At 41.8% G+C, this 26,456-nt stretch overlaps 1 protein-coding gene across 16 annotated transcripts in view; it reads right to left on the bottom strand.

Annotated features, from left to right (window-relative positions):
* Positions 1-23,254, bottom strand: part of magi2a (membrane associated guanylate kinase, WW and PDZ domain containing 2a) — an 899,048-nt gene extending 875,794 nt beyond the window's left edge. For all 16 annotated transcript variants that reach the window (XM_068059206.1, XM_068059207.1, XM_068059208.1 and 13 more), the window contains exon 1: positions 22,332-23,254. In XM_068059206.1, coding sequence (XP_067915307.1) covers positions 22,332-22,629 — 298 coding nt within the window. In that variant the 5' untranslated portion in view covers positions 22,630-23,254. The remainder of the gene's footprint in view (positions 1-22,331) is intronic.
* Between the last annotated feature and the right edge of the window lie 3,202 nt (positions 23,255-26,456).

Genomic DNA, 26,456 nt, shown 5'->3' with positions numbered 1-26,456 from the left:
ATAGACTGCACTCATGTGGCCATCAGGGCTACTGCCAGGCTGCCACCTGCAGACATCACCATTAAAGCAGCCCTCTCAATCTAGGTGAAGCTGGTATGTGAACACCGCGACTGCTTGCAGCGAATGTGTGACTGCTTCTCAGACAGCTACCATGACACCTGGGTCTTGTGCCAGCCCCGCTGCCACTGCTGTTCACTGAACTGGCTCAGATGGAGGGGTAGATTCTTGGAGATAAGGGCTATCCTTTGCAGACATGGCTCCCGACACCAATGAGAACTCCACCACTGCTGCAGAGGAGAGATACAATGCCAGCCACTGAGCTACATAAGCCACCACTGAGCAGGAGATCGGCATGCTGAAAGACCGCCTCCACTGCCTGTATGGATAGGGTGATGCCCGAAAAGGCCAGCTCCTTTCTTTGCTGCTCTGCACAACTATGCACCCAATAGGGGCCAGGCCTGGCATGATGAGGAGAGACGTCAACAGGATTCCTCCTCCGACTATGAGGACGCTGAAGACCTACAACACGAGAGATGCATGGGAGGGCAGATGGCAGACGGAAGTGGCTTATCAGACAAAGGCTGTCTGCTCCATAGGAACCGACATGAGTTCTGCAAGCCACACATCACCCTCGCACACCTGCTGTGCACCATTCTACATCTGCAGCATCCCTATGTAAACCATTAGAGGTAGCAGCTGACTGAGCCAATGTCCATGTCACTGAGTCCATGGAGACGCTCATAAGTAACGGTGGCATGGCAATGCTGTTACTGCATATTTTGGCTCTCCTGAAGGACCAACGGTGCAAAGGGACGTGACATTGGCGCTACATGCTGGCACACATCATTCCCACAGAGGAAAGGACACACATGTTGGTGAGGAACATTTAGTGAAAGACGTATTTACATTGCTGCGACACCTGTGCATTCCCATTTGTGTCAGTATGTTCTCTGTAAACCTCTGTAATACCTTTTATGGTCTATTTAAGTCTCACGTCCTGGAATGTGCAAAATTAAGATTATTCATCCAGGTGCGGCATGCCTCCAAGAAGGAATGTTACACTTGAGTGGGAGAAGAGGATTGCAACTTCACAGGACACTGGGACACAGCAGGGTAAGTATGTGGCAGCAAAGCAGCAAGTGCTGGGCTAACTCAGCAGGTCAGGCAGCATTTGCGAAGAGAGAAGCAGAGTTAACTTTCAGGTCTGTGAACTTGGACAAGTTAACTCTGCTTCTTGCTCCACAGATGCTGCCTGACCTGCTGGATTTCTGCAGCACTTTCTGCTTTGCTGCCAGATTGACAGCAGCCTCACTCTTCAGCAGACAGGTAAGTATTCTGACATCTGTCAGGAAGCAGGTGCTGGGGACGCTTAAAATAGGGCCACGCACCTGCTGCACAGCTGTCCAAAACTCTCTCACTGCACCAAATGTCCCGCCTCCTCCCGCGTAATATGGGGAGGGCGGCTCGGCGCCGTGATTCTAATGAGCCCCTGTGATTAATATCGTCCACAGCGGCGGCCCAATAAAATTCAGCCTGCTGTGTGTAAACTTGAAGTTTGCATGTGACAGAAGAGACCATGGGTAGGTCTGTGGGTCAGGGCCCCAATTTTGGGGTCTACTGGGGGTCCCAACCCTGCACTATGTCAGGAGCAGTCAACTGGCAGAGATTTCCCCAGAACTTGCCAATTTTTAAAAATTCTTTCATGACATGTTAGCGTCGATGGCAAGGCCAGCATTTGCTGCCCATTCCTAAGAGCTCATGAAGAGGTGGTGGTGAGGCACCTTTTTGAACCATTGCAGTCCATCTGGTGTAGGTACACCTACAGTGCTGCTAGGAAGGGGATTTCCAGGTTTTTGACCCAGCAGCAGTGAAGGAATGGCAATACAGGTCCAAGTCAAGATTGGGTGAGATTTGGAGGGGAATTTTCAGGTGGTTGTGTACCCATGCATCTGCTGCCCTTGTCCTTCTATGTGGTAGAGGTCACAGGTTTGAGTTATTTACAGCCTAGGAGGAGGCTATTTGGCCCATCGAGTCCATGACAACTCTCTGCGGAGCAATCCAGTCAGTCTCACTCCCCCGCTCGATCCCTATAGTTCTGCAAGTTTATTTCCTTCAAGTCCCCATCCAATTTCCTTTTGAAATCATTGATTGTCTCTGCTTCCACCACTCTCGTGGGCAGCGAGTTCCAGGTCATACCACACTCCGCATAAAAAAGTTCTTCCTCACATTCTCCCTGCATCCCTTGCCCAAAACCTTCAACGTGTGTCCCCTAGTCCTTGTACCGTCAGCTAATCGGAACAGTTTATCCTTGTCTCACTTATCCAAGCCTGTCATAATCTTGTACACCTCTATCAAATCTCCTTTGGTCCAGGGACAATAACCTCAGCTTTTCCAATCTTACCTTGTAACTAAAGTCCCTGATCCCTAGAATCATTACGGTAAATCTCCTCTGCACCCTCGCAAGGACCCTCACACCCTTCCTAAAGTGTGGCGACCAGAACTGGACACAACACTCTGGTTGGGGCCTAACCAAAGCCTTATAAAGGTTCAGCATAACTTCCCTGCTTTTGTAGTCTATGCCTCTATTTATAAAGCCTAAGATCTCATCTGCTTTGGTAACCACTCTCTCAATATATCCTGCCACCTTCAAAGATCGATGCACATGCAACCCCGGATCACTCTGTTCCTGCACGCTCTTTAGAACTGTGCCATTAAGTCAATATTGCCTCACCCTGTCCCTTCTGCCAAAATGCATCACCTCACACTTATCTGTATAACTCCTCCAAGTTTGGTATCACTGGAAAATTTTGAAATACTACTCTGTTTTCCAAGATCCAAGTCATTTATATATAGCAATTAAAGCAGTGGTCCTAGCACTGCCACTTGGGGAACACCACCATCGTCCGTTTACAACCGTTTATCTCGACTCAACTGTTTTCATGAAAACCCTATATGCCACATGGGAAATATTAATTTCATCTGTTGGAATCTTGCATTAGACTTTTACTGGAAATTCTTACAAGTAACTTTTTAAAAAAGTAAACTGGCAGCCAAGGTGAGCGCTGCAATTTACATTTGAAACACTGAAAGATCAGACTGGAGACGACACAACTGATTCAACCTAGCCAGAACAATAGGGTGCTCTCTGATTAAATTACCTGGAATGGCCTTATCAGCACAGTCGTCAGGGGCCATCTACACCCATTGCCTTTGAAAGTGCCAACCCCCTCCAAGTGTGACTGGTCAGCTTGAGTTGTAGCACCTTGAATCTCAGAGAAGATTCCAGAAAGACCTCATTAAAACCACAAAGGAGCTTGATAATGTCATGTGACTGTACAGCTCTGGAGAGACTGTAAGCTTTGTCACACAGAAAGCAGAGGTAAGTAACTGAAAAGCCATCAACGAATCAGGTCTCTCTCTCTAGTAAATATCAAAAGAACACCCGGCTGCAACTGGAACCCACCCCCCCCCCCCCCCAACTCAAGTCTACAGACCGCCACAGCCAGCAACTAGGGGACAAAGATTGAACCCCTCTTCTGCCTTCAGGAGCCCTGAGAAAAGCAAGCCCACCACCGTGCACGTGGCCCAGCGAGGACTTCAGGAATACAATTTCAGCTGAGGACCTGAGATTTTAAAACTGTATTTAAATTCCATTTATTCCGGACTCTACTCCAACCACCAAATCTGTTTAACCTCTGTAAACAATTTGCAATTATATTAGAGGAACATGAGCAAGCGCTCACTGAGGGGGTAAGTTCAATCACTGTGCTAAAAAAGGATAAAGCCTGTTGCGGCCAAACGAGAGAAGGGGCAAAAGGGGAGCCCGAGACCCCCTCCTCACCTGGTCGTAACACTGCCTTTGAGCCAATTTTTTATCCAATGGGACACTGACCCTCTTATTCCATGAGCCTCAATTTTGTTAACCAGCCTTTTATATGGTACCTTTATCAAACACTTTCTTAAAATTCATATAAACAGCCACCGCATTCCCTTTATCAACCTTCCCTGTTACTTCATCAAAAAATTCAATTAGATTAGTCAAGCATGATCTCCCTTTCATAAATCAGTGTTGCTATCCTTAATTAACCCAAACCTCTCCAAGTGCTTGTTGATTTTTTTCCCCCCTGATTATTCTTTCTAAAACCTTACCCACCACTGATGTTAAATTAACTGGCCTGTAGTTGCTTGGACTGGCCTTACACCCTTTCTTGAATAAGGGCGTCACATTTGCCACTCTCCAATCCTCTGACACCACCCCAGTATCTAGGGAAGATTGGAAGATTATGGCAAGCCCTTCTGCTATCGCCACCCCCACTTCCTTTAGCAACCTGGGATGCAAGTCATCCGGACCAGGTGACTTATCTACCCTAAGCACAGTCAGCTTTTCCAGTACATCCCCGCTCTCAATTTTTACCCTATCCATTGCCTCTACTCTCTCCGCTTCTACCAATATTTTGTCAGCATCCTCTTCCTTAGTAAACACTGATACAAAGTATTCATTCAGTATTCTAGCCTTGCCCTGTGCCTCTAAGCATTTATTACCCTCTTTGTACCTAATAGGCCCCACTCCACCTCTTAGTACCCGCTTACTATTTACATGCCAGTAGAAGATTTTTGGGTTCCCTTTCATGTTGATTGCCATTCTATTCTCATATTCTCTCTTTGCCAGTCTTATTTCCTCTTCATTTCCCCTCGCAAAATATTGTATTTGGCTTGGTTCTCACTTGAAGAATTCACCTGCCATGCATCATACATCTTTTCCTGTTTGATCATAATCTCTATCTCCCTTGTCATCTAAGGAGCCCTGTTTTTGGATCCCCTACCTTCCACCCTTGTAGGAATGAACCTAGTCTGTACCTGAAGCATCTCTTCCTTAAAAATAGCCCAGTGTTCCATTACAATTTTGCCTGACGGACTTCGGTTCCTTTTCACACTGGCTAGGTCCCTTTTCATTGTATTGAAATTAGTCCTTTTCCATCTAGCCTTTCTACCTTATATTGCTTGCTTTTCTGCATTACGAGTCTAAACCTTATGATACATGAACACTCTTACTCAAATGCTCCCCCACAGACACTTGGTCCATTTAACCCACCTCATTTCCCAGCACCAGATCCAGCAATGCCCCCTAAACATAAATTAGAGTGGGTGAATTCAAAACAAGAGAAATAATGAGAAAAAGAGCAATTGGATTGAGAGAGAGAGAAAGAAAACAGAAAGGAAAAGTAAAACAAAAATCACATTTTTAAAATATTCAACAATAATTAAAACCTGAAGGAATGAGACTCCACACTTGTAGTTAATTTTCATTGCCACAGAGGTTCATTGATAGTAATTAACAATTAGCACATTAAAGGAATGTCTTATTGCTCATTCCAGGCTTAATTAAAGAGGCACAGACCGTTAAATAGCTTCAAAACAGGCTTCTGCGCCTCTTCAGGTCAGCTCTATATTTATGTGCTAAGTTTAGTTTCTATCTACCATGCAAGGACAGCAGCTTTACGCCATTCTCTGCATTTCAATGGTCAGCCAGAAAGTATGATGCCATTTTTGCACAGCTCAGGGCGGAGCGATGCATCTCAAACTGCAACTTTTTGATTTCCACACCTAATCATGCATCTTTCCTCGCCTGAATTTGATGTAGCATCTGCTTATAAAACAGCGAACGCTTTTAGCCTTGCCATTATTTTGACAGCAAATTATGGCCAATATTAATAGTGGAAAATATTACTATCAAGAGTCCGGCTCAATATGGAGTATTTTACACAATAGCGAGGTTTATTTTGTTTTAACAGGTAGAAATTGTATAAATATTTTATACAGTTGAAAACTGAAATGGTTATTAAATGAAGGTACTGTTGAAGGAGGTTTGGCACGTTGCTGCAGTGCATCTTGCAGATGATGCACACTGTGCGCCGGTGGTATAGGAAGTGAACGTTTAAGGTGGTGGCTGGGGTGCCAATCAAGTGGGCTGCTTTATCCTACATGGTGTCGAGCATCTTGAGTGTTGTTGAAGCTGCACTCATCCAGGCAAGTGAAGAGTATTCTATCACACTCCTGACCTGTGTTTTGTGGATGGCGGACATCTTTGAGTAGTCAGAAGCTGAGTTACTTGCTGCAGAATTCCCAGCCTCTGACATGCTCTGTCACCACAGTATTTATACGGCAGGTCCAGTTAAGTTTCTCTGGTCTATGGTAACTCCCAGGATGTCGATGGTAGGGGATTCAGCAATGGTAATGCCGTTGAATGTCAAGAGGAGATGGTTAGATTTTCTCTTGTTGGAGATGGTCGTTGCCTAGCACTTGTGGCGCAACTATTACTTGCCACTTATCAGCCCAAGACTTAATGTTGGACAGGTCTTGCTGCATGTGGACACAGACCTCTTCAGTATCTGAGGAGTCATAAATGGTACTGACACTGTGCAATCATCAGTGAACATCTCCACTTCTGACCTTAAGACGGAGCGAACACCATTGATGAAGCAGCTGAAGATGGTCAGGCCCGGGACACTACCCTGAGAAACTCCTGCAGCAATATCCTGGGGCTGAGATATTTGGCCTCCAACAACCACAGCCATCTTCCTTTGTGCTAGGTATGACTGCAACTAGTGGAGACTTTTCCTCCCCGATTCCCATTGACTTCAATTTTGTTAGGGCTCCTTGATGCCACACTTAGTAAAATGCTGCCTTGATGTAAAGAGCAGTCACTCTCACCTCCCTTCTTGAATTCAGCTCTTTTGTACATGTTTGGACTAAGGCTTAATGAGATCTGGAGCCGAGTGGCCCTGGCGGAACCCAAACTGAGCACGTGAGCAGGTTATTACTGAGAAAATGCTGCTTGATAGCACTGTTAACAACACCTTCCATCACATGCTGATGATCGAGAGTAGACCAATTGGGCAGGAATTGGCCAGATTGGATTTGTCCTGCTTTTTGTGCACAGGACATACCTGAGCAAGTTTTCATATTGTCAAGTAGATGCCAGTGTTGCAGCTATAGCTTGGCTAGGGGCGCTGCTAGTTCTGGAGCACAAGTTTTCAGTACTACTGCCGGGATGTTGTCAGGGCCCATAACCTTTGCTGTATCCAGCGCCTTCAGTCGTTTCTTGATATCACATGGAGTGAATCAGGTTGGCTGAAGACCGGCATCTGTGATGCTGGGGACTTCAGGATGAGGCTAGGATGAATCACCCACTTGGCATTTCTGGTTGAAGATCTTTGCAAATGCTTCAACCTTGACTTTTGAACTGATGTCCTTGGCTCCCCCATCATCGAGAATGGGGCTGTTTGTGGAGCCTCTTCCTTCTGTTAGTAATTTAATTGTCCACCACCATTTGCAACTGGATGTGGCAGGACTGAAGAGCTTTGATTTGATCCGTTATTTGTGGGATTGCCCAATTAGCAGCCAGAGGATGGGCTCGCTGCCCTGTTAAGGCTGGCGGGCGGGCTATCAAAGTTGGTGGGCCAATAGAAGGCCTCCTTCTTGAAGTGCCCTCTCAGTAACTTCAAAATATTTGTAATAAAAATGGCCACGGCTGCCACACCACCATCGTGATGGGGGAACCCCTTCAGTGGGTGGCCTGTGGCTGTAGCTGTGGCCAGGTAGGCACTGGGGGGCCTCAGAGTCTTCCTGAAGCACTGGCCCCTTGGTCTGCCGCCAAGAGGCCACCACCAAGCAGATGACTTGTTCCCGACAGCGAAAATTCTAGTTGGCATTTGATAATTAGCCTTAATTGGCCTTTAGCATACTTCAATTGGCTACCCACCCTGGAAAAATCACTCGGGGCAGGGTGGTGCCGAAAAGCTAGCATGAATAGTGGCGCGAAATTACGTGCCTGCCCGCCTCCATCTCGCCCCTCTATCAGGGCAAAAATTCTGCCCCATGTCTCTCACTAGGCGTAACTTGGATTCTGGGTCTCAGGCTTATTTACCTTTTAGTTAAGTGGCAAGGTTATATGAACATTTATATTAAACAAAGTGACAGTGTCATACATTTTTGTACATATATGAATAATTCAATACAGGTTTAAGTAACAACGAATAAAATATCAGAATTGTATTTTGAAATAATAAAAATAAATTGGTGTTCATTTTACAGATCAAAGTAGTTACTGCTTAATTTCCTAAAACACCATTTTATGTCCTTAATCTGTTGCTCTTCCTACACAAATTATCTTGCACATATCCATGCAGATATAATAAGAGCTTGCATTTATACCGCACAGTTTTAATGCAAAAAAGCATCCTAAGGTACTTCACAGAAGCTGTTTACACAGCTCCATTTAATTCATCTACAGTTTGGTTTAGAAACAGGGCTCACAACTTAAGGAAGGACAGAAAAGACAAGCAAGTTCAGGATAATTTAGAAATTAAGGATTATCTATTTGATACACTTTGGGAAGACTTAAAATCAAATTTACTGTTTTGAATTAACAAGCAGACAAGGAATAGCATCTGCTACAGGCTATCAAATCAGAATCAGAATGATTACAATATAATATGATGAAACCTGAACATATATAGATAATAATGTTGCAACAACTGGTGACTTCAATCAACATAAAATGAAGTGAGAAACGACTAGTGGGAATTCAGGCAACAGAATTAGAACTAGTGACTGAAGCAAAGGATTGCATTTTGGCCCATTCTGCTCCCATACCCTCAAAGTATTAACAAGGGTATGGAAAGAATGTGGAAAGGCCAAACTGTCTATCCAGCCTGTCCCAGTCAGTCATGGTACAGCCTACGTGTACCAGAAATCCTCTGTGCCAACCATATGATCTCCTGAGAGAGGCAAAAAAAGTTAAAGATGAACCTATGGCCAACTTAGGACAAAGCCTCGGGAAATGTTCTGTTCAACCTTCAAAGACAATCAGGAAAGCCCCAGGAGCTACCCTTCACTTACCTTCTACAAATTGACTCTTGTTCAACTCTCAAACACTAGTCCAGTAAATCCACACACATTTTCTGGGGTGATTAGTTTAGCTTAGTTTAGAGATACAGCACTGAAACAGGCCCTTCGGTTCACCGAGTCTGTGCCAACCAACAACCACCCATTTATACTAATCCTACATTAATCCCATGTTCCCTACCACATCCCCACCATTCTCCTACCACCTACACTAGGGACAATTTATAATGGCCAATTTACCTATCAACCTGCAAGTCTTTGGCTGCGGGAGGAAACCAGAGCACCCGGCGGAAACCCACGCGGTCACAGGGAGAACTTGCAAACTCCGCACAGGTAGTACCCAGAACTGAACCCGGGTCGCTGGAGCTGTGAGGCTGCGGTGCTAAAAGGACAACAACCCTGTAAAAAGAAATACTTTCTGGCAGCAAACCTAAATTCTATGTTTTTGTATTTTATACTGATGCCCCTCACATCCCTAACTCAGTAATTTTCATCTTGACCTTGTTCTTACAGTGATCTCGGATAACATTCAGAATACAGCAGTGGAGCCTTTGATGTCTATTGACTCTTATAATTAAAATTAAAGTTCCCTGACAATCAGCACCATCAATGACCAGACAAAAATATTTTATTTCAAAAAGGGAAATGAATGAGGGAATTAGAAAAAAAATTAACTAAGTATTAATGAATGATATCTCAATCAAGGAAAAATAGAACACTTTTAAAAGTGTAATCATGTTGAATATACAAGCTAAATACTACACAAAAATGTAAACAAAGGAATATGGCAATTAAAGGAAGACTGAAGGAGGACGACAAACTAAAAGGAAATTCTGGAAGGAATAAATCCCTTTGTTGCAAAAAGTTAAAAGATGCAAGTATATCTCCAATGGCAATACTTGCCCAGGGCACAGCGAAGAATGGTGCAATGGGATGGGTGAGGAACCAATCAATGATGCATTTACATTAGCATAGGTTTCCAAGTCCTTCATCTTTAATTCATCTATACTGCTTATTACAGTTTGGAATTCTGTCCAACAGCCTTCTCCCAACGCATTGAAAAGGTGGCTTCTATAAGCCCACTGAGTTTCCTATAAACCAAAGCAATGCTTGCAGTGAATGAGATATTGCACACAATAACAAATACACAAAAAAGATCACAGCAGATGTCTGCCATATTCTCCTTAGTCCTTCAAAAGTCGAAAAATACATTGTTATTAGACCAAAGTGCACAGACCAACACAAACAGTCTGATGCATTGGCAAGTATAATAAACACAAAGGTATTGAAAGTACTCTATTCAATGCAATTAAAACAGAATCAATCCACAAGGGGCTCAGATACCCTTTACAGAATATCAGCTTTAATAAGTACTGTGGCAAAACCTTTGGAAGGAAGAGTCATTTGTGGACCTTCACAATGGGAAATTGTACCAAGATGATGCAAACTTCCAATCCAAGAAATTCAGATCTCCTGATACACTTAAAGCTAATTTGATACGATGGATTTTTTTCAGTTACTAACATGCCTCTGAAGATACCATACTTGGGAGGTGAGGAATTAAAGCTCAGTATTACCATTTTACTGCAAATGTCTTTTTTAATAGTTCATCAAGAAGAGTAATTAAATCTCTCTTCAACAACCTCTTAACAGATGCAAATTAATAGATCAAAACAGCCAACCCTAGCCAGCAACAAACTTTTAAACTAAAGTTCTGAAAAGATGTTGACAGATATATTGCATTGACATGGTCTAATTGTCATGCAGTTGCACGTTTTGCTCAACATCACCATAAAAATAAAGAGCATACAATATGGCATAGCTGGCTGAAGCCAAATTTTAAAATTAGTTAGGCTGTTTATCTAATGTCAAATGAAATATACAAAAGACACAGTAGATAGATGACAGCACTACGTTTTAACAGCCACTGAAAACTCCTGTCAATCTGATCCTAAGGAAATTCCTATTTACCTGCATTTCCTGTTACAGTGGTAAATGGTTCTGTAATAGAGATTTTCAGTATTAAGCTTTGCCAATGTTACTAACATCTTAACACCTTAGCTCGCCAATAAACCTGGAGAGGTTAATGACGTGTTCAGATTCGAGAAGAGGTAGACATTTTGTTTACATTGGGGTGTCTTTAACCTTTAAATATCAGAACCTCTTAATTGTTCAAAAAATTGATATGTATTAATAATAGGGACCTGCACAGATTTTGATCAATTGGGCTGGATTCATATGTAGGTCAGATCAAGCAGGAGAGGCAAGTTCTCCACCATAAAACATATCTGTAAACCAGTTCGGTTTTCAATGACAATCCAGCAGCTTTCATGGCCATTTTCTAGTGTTAGTCTGCAAATTACCAGATTTGTTGAATTGAATTTCACAATTTACCATAATTCGATTTGGAATCATGATCTCTGGGTTGCCAGACCAATGCCACAATCACGAAGCTCCTATATAATTTTTCTTCCGGTAAATTGTTGTCAAATTTGGTTGATTTAAGTCATAGATTGAATAATCCTGGGGGCATTGCATGCTTGTATGAATCCTGACATCCTGTTAAATTATTCCAGTAAATTAACGGGGTATGGAGAGGAGACTCCTAAAGCCTCCAGACAACATCTGAGGAATCCATATTGGATGACAATTTGCATCAACAATCAGAAAATTGAACATGAAATATAAAAGATTTTAGTTGTCAACTTTGATTTTCCTGATAATATGTACTTTTCTGAGCACAGCCAGAGGTAAATACATTAGGGCAGATGTCTCAGAGGTCTGACCAAAATATTTGCTGGGAGCATAGAATGACAAATAATTTATACGAGGGCATCAACAAACAACATCCATGCTTCAACAACCTTGTACGTACAAAACAAATGTCATCTTTGCTTTGTTCATTTGTATTATGAAATATACTAACTCACTGTTAGGTGAATAAAAAATATTGAGACACAAGTTATAGGACAAAAACATAAAATTCTGGTGTCATTTCCCAGGCACCTATTTATTGTCAGTCAATCTTCGGTGATTGGTAATCCACACGAAAACTGCAGATTCTACTGCATTCATGAAAGAAACATTTTGAATGTAATGAGTATATTAAAAGCCATGAAAACTGTTACAATAAATATACAATTTATTTTCCTTCTTGTTAACTTTAACATGCAGGCTCAGGCACTTTGCATTATGCTCACACAATGCTTGACACATTGGCCTAGATTTTCCTGGGGACACACCATTCTATTGGGAAATCTACAGAGTATGGACCCTTGAACTGCAGGCAAAAAAAGGAAATTACAGAATAAGTGACTTCCTCCATTCATTATCCCACTGCATATATTTTCTAGGACTTAAAAATAATGGCATTGGTGGCTTGGCAGCATGATTTGTTAATTTAAAGGATTCAGCTGTGAAAATTTAAAACATTTCAAATCTTAAAATGGAAAGATCTGGGCAACATTCAGGCTTGGGCTGATAAGTGGTAAGTAACATTCACATCACATTAATGCCAGGCAATGGCCAACAAGAGAGAAGCTAACCATCTCCCCTTGACATTAAACAGCATTACCAGGCCGGATTTTATCAAGTCCACGACGTTGGACTCCGTGGCAGGGTGGGTGGCCAGAAGATGGTTGCCGCAAAGGCCCACCACGGAGGCCGATGCCGGGAGGGCCTGGCCCGATCCTCCCTGGCGGTGGCGAGACTTCGTCGTGGCCCCCACCCCCCCGCCCCCCCCCCACTGCTGGGTGATGGGACCTGGATTTAAATACTTAAATTAATGAGATGAATAAATGTAAATCAACTTACCTTGAATCTTTCGGGCCCACCGCGAGCTTCAGCACGGTGGCTGGCATTCCTGCGCCTTCAATTCCCACTCTGGGGATAGAGACACGGGGTGGGGGGGGGGCTAAGATTTTTACTGCGTGGGTGGGGGAACGGGATCAAATAAACATCACCAGTGTAGGGGATGATGGAAGGGGTGCACTTTCAACTTTGTGTGTCGGGGGCAGGGCAAGGTCAGAATTCAAAGCTAAGTGTTTTGGGGGGGGGGGGGGTGGGAAGAGCAAACATTTACTGTAATTTTTATTGGGGTTCGTAAAGGTGTGTTATAATTTTATTTGGTAAATTTTAGGGGGGGGGGTGAACACTTTAAAAAGTGAAATTTGCTGGCAGTGCTGGCTGCCCTTTAAAAATGTGCCAACGCTGCGCACAGACAGCTGACTCCATTGCTAGTGTCAGACAGCCTGCCCTCCATGCGATTGGCCGGGGCTTCCCGATCCCCATTTAAATCAGCCACCACGTGGGAGATCACGGCAGTTCTAAGGCGTGCGGCCTGCGCATGCAAGCTGCCATTTTTTGAGCTTGCCGCTGAGAATGAGGGCGGGCTCTTAAAATCTGGCCCACTATCAATGAATCCTCCACTATAAACATCCTAGGGGTGACTATTGACCAGAAACTTAACTGGACCAGCCATATAAATACTGTATCTACAAGAGCAGGTCAGAGGCTGTGAATTCTGCGGCAAGTAATTCACCTCCTGACTCCCCAAAGCCTGTCCAATGTCTAAAAGGTTCAAGTCAGGAGTGTAATCGAATACTCTCCACTCGCTTGGCTGAGTGCAGCTCCAATAACATTCAAGAAGCTCAACACCATCCAGGACAAAGCAGCTGGCATGATCGGCAACCCATCCACCACCTTAACATTCACTCCCTCCACCACCAGTGCACAGTGGCAGCGGTTTATATCATCTACAAGATGTACCGCAGCAACTCGTAACCTCCTTTGATAGCACCTTTCAAACCCGTGACCTCTACCAACCAGACAGATAAGGACAGCAGATGCATGGGAACACCAACGCCTCCAAGTTCCCTTCCAAATCACACCCTGTCCTGACATAGAACTTTATCGCCATTCCTTCAATTTCAATGTGTCAAAATCCTGGAACCCCCTCCCTAATAGCACTGTAGGTATACCTACACTACATGGACTGCAGCAGTTCAAGGAGGCAGCTCACCACCACCTTCTCAATGGCAATTAGGCATGGGCAATAAATGCGGGCCTTGCCAGTAATGTTCACTTCCCAAGAACAAATTAATGAAACAAAACAACTTAACAATATTTGCTAGTTATTTATTTTATCAACAGTAAAATGTGAAACTGCCTTCTAAAATTAATTGGACCTGTATAATTTTTAGAAGTAAAACACAGAATCAGTTTTCACATTCCCTGAGAGAAAATGATGCCTGTCAACACGTCACAAAGTTCCTCAGTCAAAACCATCGACGACTCTGGAAGCACTTAGAATTTTTTGTCTTTGTCTTTGTTATTCTTGCAAAGGCGGTGAATGTCGCTGAAAAAATATATTTCATGGTCAAAATACACAACACTCCTTTTTTTGGTGCAGTGAACTTCCACTATCAGCTGGATTTAAAATTAAAATCATGCTTCCTAATTAGAGCCCACGATGGTAGTGCTTGCAGTTACTGCAGTCTTGCCTGGTGCCGGTTAAAAACAAATTAAAAATGTACCTTTTTATAGCCACTAGAAGGTTTAATTTACTTTTGCAGTTTTTTTTTTAAAGATATAGAATTTTGTTAACACAATGCTTGTTCCACTTTTAATAACTTCAGCATTGTATTTGACAGAAAATTGAACAATTTAGTCCTTAAAGTCTGTGAACATCATTCAATGACCATTGTTTCCAATTCTTTGCTATGTTCGCAGTGGTATAATGAAATAGGAAAACTAACAAAACAATGCATAAGTTATCAGCAGTAAGATTGATGCACTTATCATACTCTGATCACTGTTCCCTAAATGTTCCCAGACTGACACTTGATCCACCTCATTCCCCAGAACCTGATCCAAAATGCCTCCTTCTTCATTGGGCCAGAAACATACTGATCAAGAAAATTCTCTTGAACGCTCTTCAGAAACGCTTCCCCCTCTCTGCACTTTACACTATTATCCTAGACTATATTAGGATAATTGAAGTCCCTCATTATCAATTCTCTATAGTTCTTGCATGTCGCTGTAATTTCCCTGCAAATTTGCTCTACTATATTTTTCCAACTAGTTGGTGGCCTATAGAATACACCCAATAGTGTAACGGTACCTCTATTGTTTCTTAACTGTTAACCAAACAGATTCTGTCCTTGACCCCACCAGGACATCCACTCTCCCCAGCACTGTAATATTCTCCTTTATCGATACTGCCACCCCTCCTTCCTTTCTTCCCCATGTTTCCTGAACACCTTGCATCCAGTAATGTTTAGTACCCAGTTCTGCCCTTTGTTGAACCAGGTGTCTAAATTTTTGGTATACATTACTGATCTCGCAGTTGTAGGAATATCTGGGTCGTTGATATCTTACAAATAGATGTGAACAAAGCGTGTTGTCAAGGCTATACATAATTGGGTTGCATTGTGAATGAAGGTTGGAACTGGTTGTTAGCTGAGGTTCAAGAGGATCATGACTAAGAAGGCAGGCACAGCACTTAAATTCATGGCTCACCTAGCATAATCTCATAAAGCTGAATTCTTAGATTCTAGGCTAATGGTGCTACTGAGAGATTTAGATTTGGAGATACAGCACTGAAACAGGCCCTTCGGCCCACCGAGTCTGTGCCGACCATTAACCACCCATTTATACTAATCCTACACTAATCCCATATTCCTACTACATCCTCACCTGTCCCTATATTCCCCTACCACCTACCTATACTAGGGGCAATTTATAATGGCCAATTTACCTATCAACCTGCAAGTCTTTTGGCTGTGGGAGGAAACTGGAGCACCCGGAGGAAACCCACGCAGACACAGGGAGAACTTGCAAACTCCACACAGGCAGTACCCAGAATTGAACCCGGGTCGCTGGAGCTGTGAGGCTGCGGTGCTAACCACTGCGCCGCTAACCACTGCGCCACTGGGTCACTTCTTTGTGGTTCATCCCAATTTGTGCAGTGAGCAATTCATAACTGACACAAGTTGCAAAAGGTTTTTAAAATCAGAGGGAATTTGACTTTTCTTCTATCTCCTTGGACTGAGCACCAACTGGAACCAAGAGGTCAGCGGCAGATTTTTTTCATAAGCCACTTCCAATGCTGTTTTGAACTGGTAACTAAGATATATAACAGTACCCAGGGACAACTCTCCTACTCTCAGGTCTCTCAAGATCTTCCCAACATTGTGGTTATTATGACCACAGCAGGGTGGCAAAGTCAAAGCAGCATTCTATTATTACACGGCACAATGTGATTACAATTTTTTTTTACTGAAAGCAATAATATTCAGGTACAAAATTAGGATAATCAATCATAGCCTCATACAACACAAAAGGAGGGCATTCGGCCCATCATGCCTGTGCCGTCTCTTTGAAAGAGCTGCCCAATTTAGACCCGAAGCTCATTAGTTTCCCCTGCAAATTAGCCCTCTTCAAGTACATGTCCAATTGGCTTTTGAGAGGTCCTATCGAATCTGATTTTGTCACCCTTTCAGGTCCAGGTCTAACAACAATGAATTTCCAAGATGCATAATTTCCCAGCCTTTCTCACTGTAATATCTAGTTTATTAATCACAATAACTATATATGGATAATGAAATGTACTGTGAAACTTCTGTTAGAGATTATTTTTTAATTCATAACATCTCCTTGTAAACTGCATCTCTGAATCAACACAGGAAATATGTTACATAGGTATGGTTAAAAATCGAGATCATACTTCCACAAGTGAAGAAAGTATGAAATGTCAATCATTTATACTTTAATTCTCATATCTGACTGCCCAAGCACAATACTATCTGCCTGAGTAGTAAATTGCATCAATATATTCAAATCAGAATTAATGTCTGTAAAGATTCACTGGAGTGAAATTCCATCTAATAAAAGAGATGTCTAACTTTCCCGTGAACAACAATCTGCTAACAAAATCAGTGCTCTAAAACTATATGTTCCCATGATTAGCATGGTTTTACTTATGAAGAAAACTAGCCATCCTACTGTTCATAGTGAGGAATTTTAGGTTCAATGTTCTGAAACAGTAATACTGCTTATACAACAAGTAAAATAACTGGCGCTAGTGAGAAATGTAGCCAAAAGCTTGAATAAAATATGTCCGTATTGAACCATTGTTGCAAAACAAAAGGGAGACTAATAGAAACTACAACACAAATATTAATTTTCCATGGATGTGATTGATTCATTGGCGCTGAAAAAGAGGGACATACAAATTTGCAAATCTCAAGATGCAGAATACAGAAATATCATCAAAAGTCCCATCAAGTGCATAAATGACTAATGCATGAAGTGTTCGAAGACTAAGTGAATGATGCTCAATAAGCCAAAGATAAGCTAATAGTTTGCCAGAAGGACAGGTGACCATCTAAACAAGGTAACTGGGCTAGGATATGGTCCTATGGGCTAGGATAGCCATCCTATGATGGATATGATAAAAACAACAAGTTGAACGCCAGTTTGACCAGCAATTGCAATAGCATACGACAGACAACACTGGTGTGGGAATACACACATGGCCATATAACATCAAACGTGGCAGTGACAGAGAACAAAATCCCTTTCTGAAAGCAAGCCAATGAATGGCAACATCTTTAATTACCAATAAACATTCTTAACTGAACCTGGAATATTATTGTCATGTGTTTGAAGGTGATATTGTATCCCAGTGTATTTCTTTAAGGCAATGTTATACTTGTGAGCTGCAAAGGGTGAGGCAGGATATAGAAGAGAGTGGGAAATGACAGAGATACACAATAAGTACATTGTCAAAGGTTTCAGAGAAGAGATGGATATTGAAAGTGTAAAACCACTAGAGCTAGGTGTAGAACAGCAGAGACTTTTATTCAAAGGAAAATGGTAATAAAGAATTCTTTGAAGAGTTCAAGAAAATAAAATTGAACAGAATCTTTTTTTCTCTCTACTGGCACAGAATATAAAAGCAAAGAAGTAATGTTGAACTTTCCAAGACCATAGAAAACTTTTCATCATTACTCTTAAAATTTAAGTCAGCACTGGGTATGATTGTAAACAGATATGTTGCTGTCTTTTGAGTAAAAACCAGTCACCTCTTTGGAATAACAGCAATTGGCAGTTGTATTTTCCACAGCTAACTAGTCCATTTGTTTACGCAACATGCACGTGTAATTGACAGCCCAACTAATAATTTAAAACTCCAATAGGTTGAAAACAAATATAGTACCCTATTTCTCAAGCACATAGAATCATAAAACATTATGGTGTAAAATGTTACACAATAAAAACAGGTTATTCAGCTTTCAGCATAAGTACTTCCCTCCTTGAGCCATTTACTCTAACCCCACTCTCCGTACAAGACCAATGACTATATTTGGCTTAATATCTTTCTCCACTTGCATTTCCATCTTTAAATGATCTGTGTTCCTCTGCTTCATTTAAATTCTAACAATTTTGAGATATACTTCCATTCCCTCCTGTTATTTATCAAATGCACGACTTTTGATTTCTTTTCATTGAACTCCATGTGCCACCAATCTGCCCAACATGCAAGCCTAAGTTTTCCTGCAGTCTTTCACAGTCCTCGACACAATTTGCAATACTCCCTCGTTTAATGTCGTCGGCAAATTTCAGTGTTGTTGTCTCACTTCAAGGTCCAGGTTATTTACATATATAATAAATAATAATCTCAACAGATTCCCACAGAACATCACTCACCTGATTTTGTGTCTGAGAAACTTGCCTTTACATGTACCTTTCGTCTTCTGCAGTCCAACCATCTTTCTCAGCTATGTGGCTAAATTCCCCTTAATGTCATTGCCACATCAATTTGTGTACCTTATCAAAAATCTTTTAAAAATCCACATGACACCCACTGTATTTCCTTCATCTATCTTCAATTATTTCTTCAAAGAATTCTATAATGTTGGTCAACATGACCAGCTATTTAGAAATCTATGCTGACTGATCCTGATTCATTCATTTTTACCACCCCACCCCCACCAAAGAACATAGACTCTAATAATTTTCTAGCTTATCCTTTTAGAGTCATAGAGTCGTACAGCATAGAAACAGGCCCTTCGGCCCACCGCATCCATGCCGACCATAATGCCTATCTATACTAATCCCACCTGCCTGCATTAATTCCATATCTTACTCATTCAAGTACCTGTCCAGATGCCTCCTGAATGTTGCTACTGTTCCTGCCACCACCACCTCCTCTCGCAGCTCATTCCAGATACCCATTATTCTTTGTGTGAAAAATTTACCCCTTTGATCCCCTTTAAACCTCCTCCCTCTCACCTTAAATCTATGTCCTCTAGTTTTAGTCACCCCTACCATGGGAAACAGATTCTGGCTATCTACCCTATCTATGCCTCTCATAATTTTATATACTTCTATCATGTCCCCTCTCAACCTCCTTCGCTCCAGGGAAAACAGACTCAGCCTATCCAATCTCTCTTTATAACTCAAGCCCTCCAAACTAGGCAACATCCTTGTGAATCTTTTCTGCACCCTCTCTAGCTTAATCACATCTTTCCTGTAGTGCGGTGACCAGAACTGCACACAGTACTCCAAATGCAGCCTGACCAACATTATGTATAACTGTAACATAACGTCCCAACTCTTGTACTCAATGCCTCGGCCGATGGAGGCAAGCATGCCACACGCCTTCTTTACCACCCTGTCTACCTGTGTTGCCACTTTCAGGGAACTATGTACTTGCACCCCAAGGTCTCTCTGCTCAACAACACTCCCCAGAGCCCTGCCATTCACTGTATATGTCCTGCCCTTGTTTAAATTCCCAAAATTCATCACTTTGCACTTGTCTGCATTAAATTCCATTTGCCAATCCCTTGCCCACTTTCCCAGCTGATCTATATCCTGTTGTAACCTTAGACAACCTTCTTCACTGTCCACTATACCACCAAGTAGGTATCACAATTACCACCTTAAACCACTCTAGCACGATTTTGCTTTCCACAAAGTTTTGGAAAATTATTGTCAGAGACTCCAATATTTCTTCCCTAGATTTTCTCAGGATTCTCAATTCTTATGACCGAGGCGGGAGGAGTTCACTGTGTATTCTAGTTTCACTTCTCCATATATATAAATTTTTTCCCACTTACAGATGTGGTCAATCATAGACTCTATTTTTAATCCCAGAATAAAACACGACAACCAAATTTCTTTAATAAACAAAATGATCAGTTTATTATAAAACAAATCTTAACCAGTAATGAAGTAAAGCACAAAAACACAGACTGAAATATTACAGTACCCATTTTACCTTAGCTCCTCACACTCACACATAAACTAGTTAACCGAATAAATAAAGGGATTTTTGATTTTAGAGTTCTATTACAGACAAAAAAGCACTTGGGCTGAATACTTGCTCATTCTTCAAGTAATGGCAGATAAGATACGTTGTGTTCCAAGACTGGTATACAGTCTGGCCTCCGAGTACACAGAGATAGATCACTGGGATCTTTTAGAAAAGTTCTTTTCAAGCAGCGTTGAGAATTAATTTAGCAGGCTTTTCTTCAAAGACAGAAGAGATGAGTTGACACAGTGGACTTCTCAGGATATTTTAGAGAGGTGCTGGAAAGCTGAGCTGGGTTGTGGTCTTCTCGTCTTCCTTGGAAGTTCTCTCCCTTTTTATACAGTTTACCCCTAATGCAAAACTATTCAAACGTGAAACCAAAAACAAGAGGTTAACCTTTTGACCTTCATCAATCTTGACCTGTCACTTCTTAGTAAACAACTTCTCCAGCTTTCCAAAGTTCTCTGTTGTTTATTGAGCTGGAAGTCAGGTGGTTTCCTGGAAAGACTTCTTGTTGTTGCTGGAAGTCAGGTGGCTTCCTGGAACTGTTTCTTTTCCTCACAAGACCTCTCTGCACCCCTTTTAAAAAATATTTCCAGGGACTGTTTTTCAAAGTCAAGCGGCCTTTACATGACCCCCTTTGAAAACACCAAAATTTAACATTTCTTCAATCTTTCAAAATTGAATCTTCAAAAAACATATTTAACAAAACAGAGGATTTTTTTAACACAATCCCAACAACCATATTCCTATGATTTCTCTGCATTAAGTTTAAGCAACTTTACTACAATTTAAAAGCAAAATACTGCGGAAGCTGGAAATCTGAAATAAAAACAAGAAACGCTGGAAATACTCAGCAGGTCTGGCAGCATCTGTGGAGAGAGAAGCAGAGTTAACGTTTCAGGTCGATGACCTTTCATCAGAACTGAGGATTCTGATGAATGGTCATCGACTTGAAACGTTAACTCTGCTTCTCTCTTCACAGATGCTGCCAGACCTGCTGAGTATTTCCAGCATTTCTTGTTTTTATTTACTACAATTTATCTTTGCAAAGGTTGCCTGAACATATTATTGAACAGGTCATTGCTCTGAAAACAATGCTTAGAATCAACAAATTCCAACAGTTAAAGCTTACAAGTACAGCCTATTTACTGTTTATATAAATAACTTTTTTAATTGAGTCAAGCTGAAAGTCTAGATTAAGGAAGCCAATGTGTGGAAAATGTCTTGTTTAGAATTATTAATCTTAGAAATATTACCTACTTTTCTACAGCATTACCATTTCCACAATTTTATACATGACTAGTGGTTATTTTAATGCACAGGATAACTTTATGAATATAACTCTTGACATTAATCCAAAACTGTTTATTCCTAATCAAGCAATTAATGAAATATATTACTACTTCAGGTGCCCAATGATTACAATTGTTCCACAGAAATTGTTATTTTCATTCTACAACAAACCAGAAAGTAAACAATGTCATTGCACCCACATGAAAATAAACACTGCATGCACTTTTCCAAGGATATTATCAACACAATGGTTAGTCAATGGGACAACAAATATTCATAACATTAGTAATGTTCTGTGCAGAAAATAATTCAATCAAGGTTTTAGTTTTAAAATCTTTCAGGTATTTCAGTCCATTACCAGTTTGATTTACTTCAAAGAAGTGCACTCATCATATCCCTACAACTCTAGTATTGAACAATCATCGAAGACTATCCATGCACGATACTATCATTTATTATTTTTGTACTAGAATAACCAGTTGTGGCAATTTTATAATAGTTAAGAGGTCTGTTCACTTGCAAAAAGGAAGAAAACTCTGCCTCTTATTTTTTTCAATACTCTAACTGTACTTCTTCAATAATAAAATGATACTAAAACAGACCCTCCAAAAAATACCTGTTCGTTCCACAGATTCTAAACTTTATATTGGCACACTTTTGACTTGCAATTATTGCGCTTTATTTTAGACTGACAGGAACGCAATTTTCGGCGCGTCAGATATTACAAAAACCGAAATATTTACAAACACTGAAAGATATACATAGCTCTAAAAATAAACTGGCAGTTAACATTACTGGAAGATTACGATACCTTGTTTGACACACTTCAAACGAATTGGGTCCTTACAATGCTTGATCACAGCCAATACATCTCTGATAGTGAGTCCAGACACTGCTGTGTCATTGACTTCCAACAACAACTCGTCAGGATGCAGTTTTCCACCCTGGTAGATAATTTTGTTCTGTTTCATCTCTCCCAGATACGAGAACAGACCATTCTCTGCGCCACCTTTGATTTCCACATTTAGTTCCCCATCTTTATTTCTACATATCACAGTTTCGTGGACTTTACTCGTCCAGTGACTTTTCTTTTTTAATACCTTGGACATCGTTGCTGCAGCAGCCTGCAGAGTCAACGCTTCAAAGAGGAAAGCGTGTAACAACGGGGGGGACCAAACTAGACCCGAAGCCTGGCAGAGTTATCAGAAGAACAGCCCGGAACCTTAGAGGTGACAGCGGAACATGCAACTTTCCTTGACGTTTCCATGAAGCCCGGTTTAATGATGGTGATGATAGAAGAATCGAAGAGTGTGGGGAAAAAAGAGGCCTGTATCAGATTTCCAGTTTTTAAAACACACACTTCACACAAATACTCCGGGCGACAATGTCTTCCCCCCCGCGCCGCCGTCCTCTGCAAACACGCATTTCAATCTCTTAACGGGATAAACAGCTGACACCGGCTGGGAATGACGGCGGGGATCCTCCCCCATCTCTCACTATTCAGAAAATTTACAGAGGGAGGAGGGTAAACAAAAAGCAAGTATTGGGAAAAGGCCGGCCCAGGGAAGCTGTGTCTGTGTGTATATATCCCGGATTTGTGGGTCTCACACACACTCCCATCCACACACGACAACTGAATTTGCTTCCAAGTTGCTCCAACTTCATTCGCACTCGCGCTGCAGCCTCGCTCCAATCGCCAACAACAACAAAAACCACCCCAGAGGCGCGCGACTGCGCACGCGCAGCTCCACGCAGAGTCCGTTAGATGGCCGAAAGTACTGGAAGCGAAGGTGCGGCATCGCGCGATTTCACCGCCGGCAGCTGCCATCAGTCTCAGTAAGCAGCGGTTTGTGAAGTCTCCCCCGTCCTCCTCCCAGGTCAAATTAGCTGCGGGGCCCCGCTTTAATACATTGCAGTGACAATGGTGTCTTTTCAATTGCTTAAAATAAATCATTTTGTTTTTAACTGCAATTCCTTTTATTCTTGCTGTCGGTGACGCACCAGTAACCACCCAGAAATTCCGGCCATTGTAATTTATCTGCGTTACAGGGGCGCCTGATCGGTGCAAAGGAAGAAATTGTTGCGTTTGTGACTTTACGCCATTACTTATGCCGAGCCGTATTTTCCTGGGACTTTTGCGCCGCCAAAAAGCATTGGTACGTGGAGAGACCGGAGAAGCTGGGATTGTTCTCCCTCAAGAGAAGGTTGAGGAAATATTTAATATAGAGTTCAAATTTATGAGGGGGCGTTATCTCGTAGATAGGGAGAAACTGTTTCCGCTGGTAGGAAGGTTGGTAACCGGAGACTTTAACATAGATTTAGGATAATTGGCAGGGACCAAAAAAGGAGAATTTTTTATGCAACTAAGCTGTTGTTATCTGGATTGCACTACCTGAAACGTGGTGGAAATAGTTTCAATAGTAACTTTCTAAAGCGAATTTGGATATATACATGAACAAGAGAATTTTGCAGGGCTATGGTGAACAGGAGAATGGACCTAATTGTGTAACTCTTCCAAAGAGCTGGCACGAACTTATTGGGCCAAATGGCCTTCTGTGCTGTATGATTCTATAAAGCTATATAAATCTGCTAGAGCTTTGGCGTATTTTTACTAACTATATATTGGAATCATTCTAATTTAGTATATTGGAAATATTGTACACTTTTTTCTGCATATGCTGGTACCTTGTTGAAATGAATGTGTAATCCTACCATTTGTTGGGTGCATAACTTCATTTAAACCATGTTGGAGGTCAATCTTCTGAGCTCCAGGACATCACTGCAGCAGTTCTACAGGATAGTGTCCTAGGGCCGACCGTCTTCAGCTGCTTCATCAATGACCTTCCTTCGATCATAAGGTCAGAAATGGGGTTGTTCGCTGATGATTGCACAATGTTCAGCACCATTCACGACTCTTCGGATACTGAAGCAGTTCATGTAGAAATGTAGCAAGACCTGGTTAATATCCAGGCTTGGGCTGATAAGTGGCAAGTAACATTTGCACCACACAAGTGCCAGGCAATGACCATCTCCAATAAGAGAGAATCTAACCATCTCCCCTAGTCATTCAATAGCATTACCATCGCTGAATCCCCCTCTATCAACATCCTAACAGCTACCATTGACCAGAAACTGAACTGGAGTAGCCATATAAATACTGTGGCTGCAAGAGCAAGTCAGAGACTAGGAATCCTGCGGCGAGTAACTCACCTCCTGACTCCCCAAAGCCTGTCCACCATCTACAAGGCACAAGTCAGGAATGTGATGGAATACTCTCCACTTACCTCGATGGGTGCAGCTCCAACAACACTCAAGAAGCTCGACACCATCCAGAACAAAGCAGCCCGCTTGATTGGCACCCCATGCACAAACATTCACTCCCTCCACCACCGACACACAGTGGCAGCAGTGTGTACCATCTACAAGATGCACTGCAGCAACGCACTAAGGCTCCTTAGACAGCACCTTCCAAACCCGTGACCTCTACCAACTAGAAGGACAAGGGCAGCAAATGCATGGGAACGCCACCATCTGCAAGTTCCCTTCCAAGTCACACACCATCCTGCATTGGAACTATATTGCCATTCCTTCACTATCACTGGGTCAAAATCCTGGAACTCCCTAACAGCACTGTGGGTGTACCTATCTCACATGGACTGCAGCGGTTCAAGAAGGCAGCTCACCACCACCTTCTCAAGGGCAATTATGGATGGGCAATAAATGCTGGCCTAGCCACCGTCGCCCACATCCCATGAATGAATTTAAAAAAATACAAATGTTGATATCCATCCTTCTTTGGTCTTGAGAGCTGTTTATTCAGCCCTACCGTGCACTGCCTATGATGTGGTCAAAGTGAGTGTGCACTTTTCCTGATTTTGAGGGTTGTGGCTTGTCTTATGCCAAGTCTTACCAGAACCTAGATCTTATCAATTTCTGCACCACACCTCCCACCTTGCTATCTCCTGTCCTTTGCTAGATTCCTGCCCAACGGGCAGAGATGGGAAATTGTAATCTGGTTCATTTAATGCTTTTTACAAAGTAGTTCCTAGCTCTGGTCACTTCAATTTCAAATTCTGTAGAAAGCAAAGAGGAAATTGGATAGAAAGATATGGAATGGGGGCCCTTTCTCCCCAACCATGATGCTCGACGTATAATTATACAAAATAATAATCGGGGGTCTAACAGCAATATCCTTTTATGATCTGAACTAGATATAGTACAGAAATTGTTCATCTTACTTCCAATGAAGTGAGAAGCAGTGTGTCTGGTGATTCCACTTCACCACAGAAGCTGTTACAGAGCCAGATCACCTGTTGTATCACCAACTGAAGCTTGGCATCAGTTCACACACATAATTGCCCATGACTCTGAAGGATGATCTGCTCAGATACAGTGAAAAATGTCATAAAATACTTTACTCTGTTTGGAAAAGGATATCAGGAATTTAATTTAAAAAGAAAAAGGTTAAGAAAGTTGGGTTGTTTTAATTGGAAAAGAGAATACTTTTGGGTGACCTAACTGAAGTTTTCAAGATTTTGAAGGATGTTGACATTGTTTATGACAAAGGCCTCAGGTACAAGAGGACACCGTTTAAAAATGAGTATTAAGCAAATGGTAATTGTCTAGCATAGTAGATATCAAAGCAATTTAAAGGGGTGCAAGAAACCATATATATGTTTCTGAAGAAAGAAGGATTGAGGAATACAAAGAAAAGACAAGTAGATGGAGTTGAAATTAGTCAAAATCAATGGTTGTGTTCATCCAAAAGGCTTTTTCCTACAAATTTTCAAGTTATTCAGAAATTAAAGCATTTTTACACAAACTAATTAGGAATGAAGTGGCACTACCACCCAGCAGAGTAACCTTTTTGTAGATGGATCATTTCTTATTTTCCTACCGCTCATACTATTTTTCTGGCAGTACACTGACAGATAGG

The sequence above is a fragment of the Heterodontus francisci genome, chromosome 27 (assembly GCF_036365525.1).
Source record: "Heterodontus francisci isolate sHetFra1 chromosome 27, sHetFra1.hap1, whole genome shotgun sequence".
Taxonomy (NCBI): Eukaryota; Metazoa; Chordata; class Chondrichthyes; order Heterodontiformes; family Heterodontidae; genus Heterodontus; species Heterodontus francisci.
This window is presented reverse-complemented; position numbering and strand designations above follow the sequence as displayed.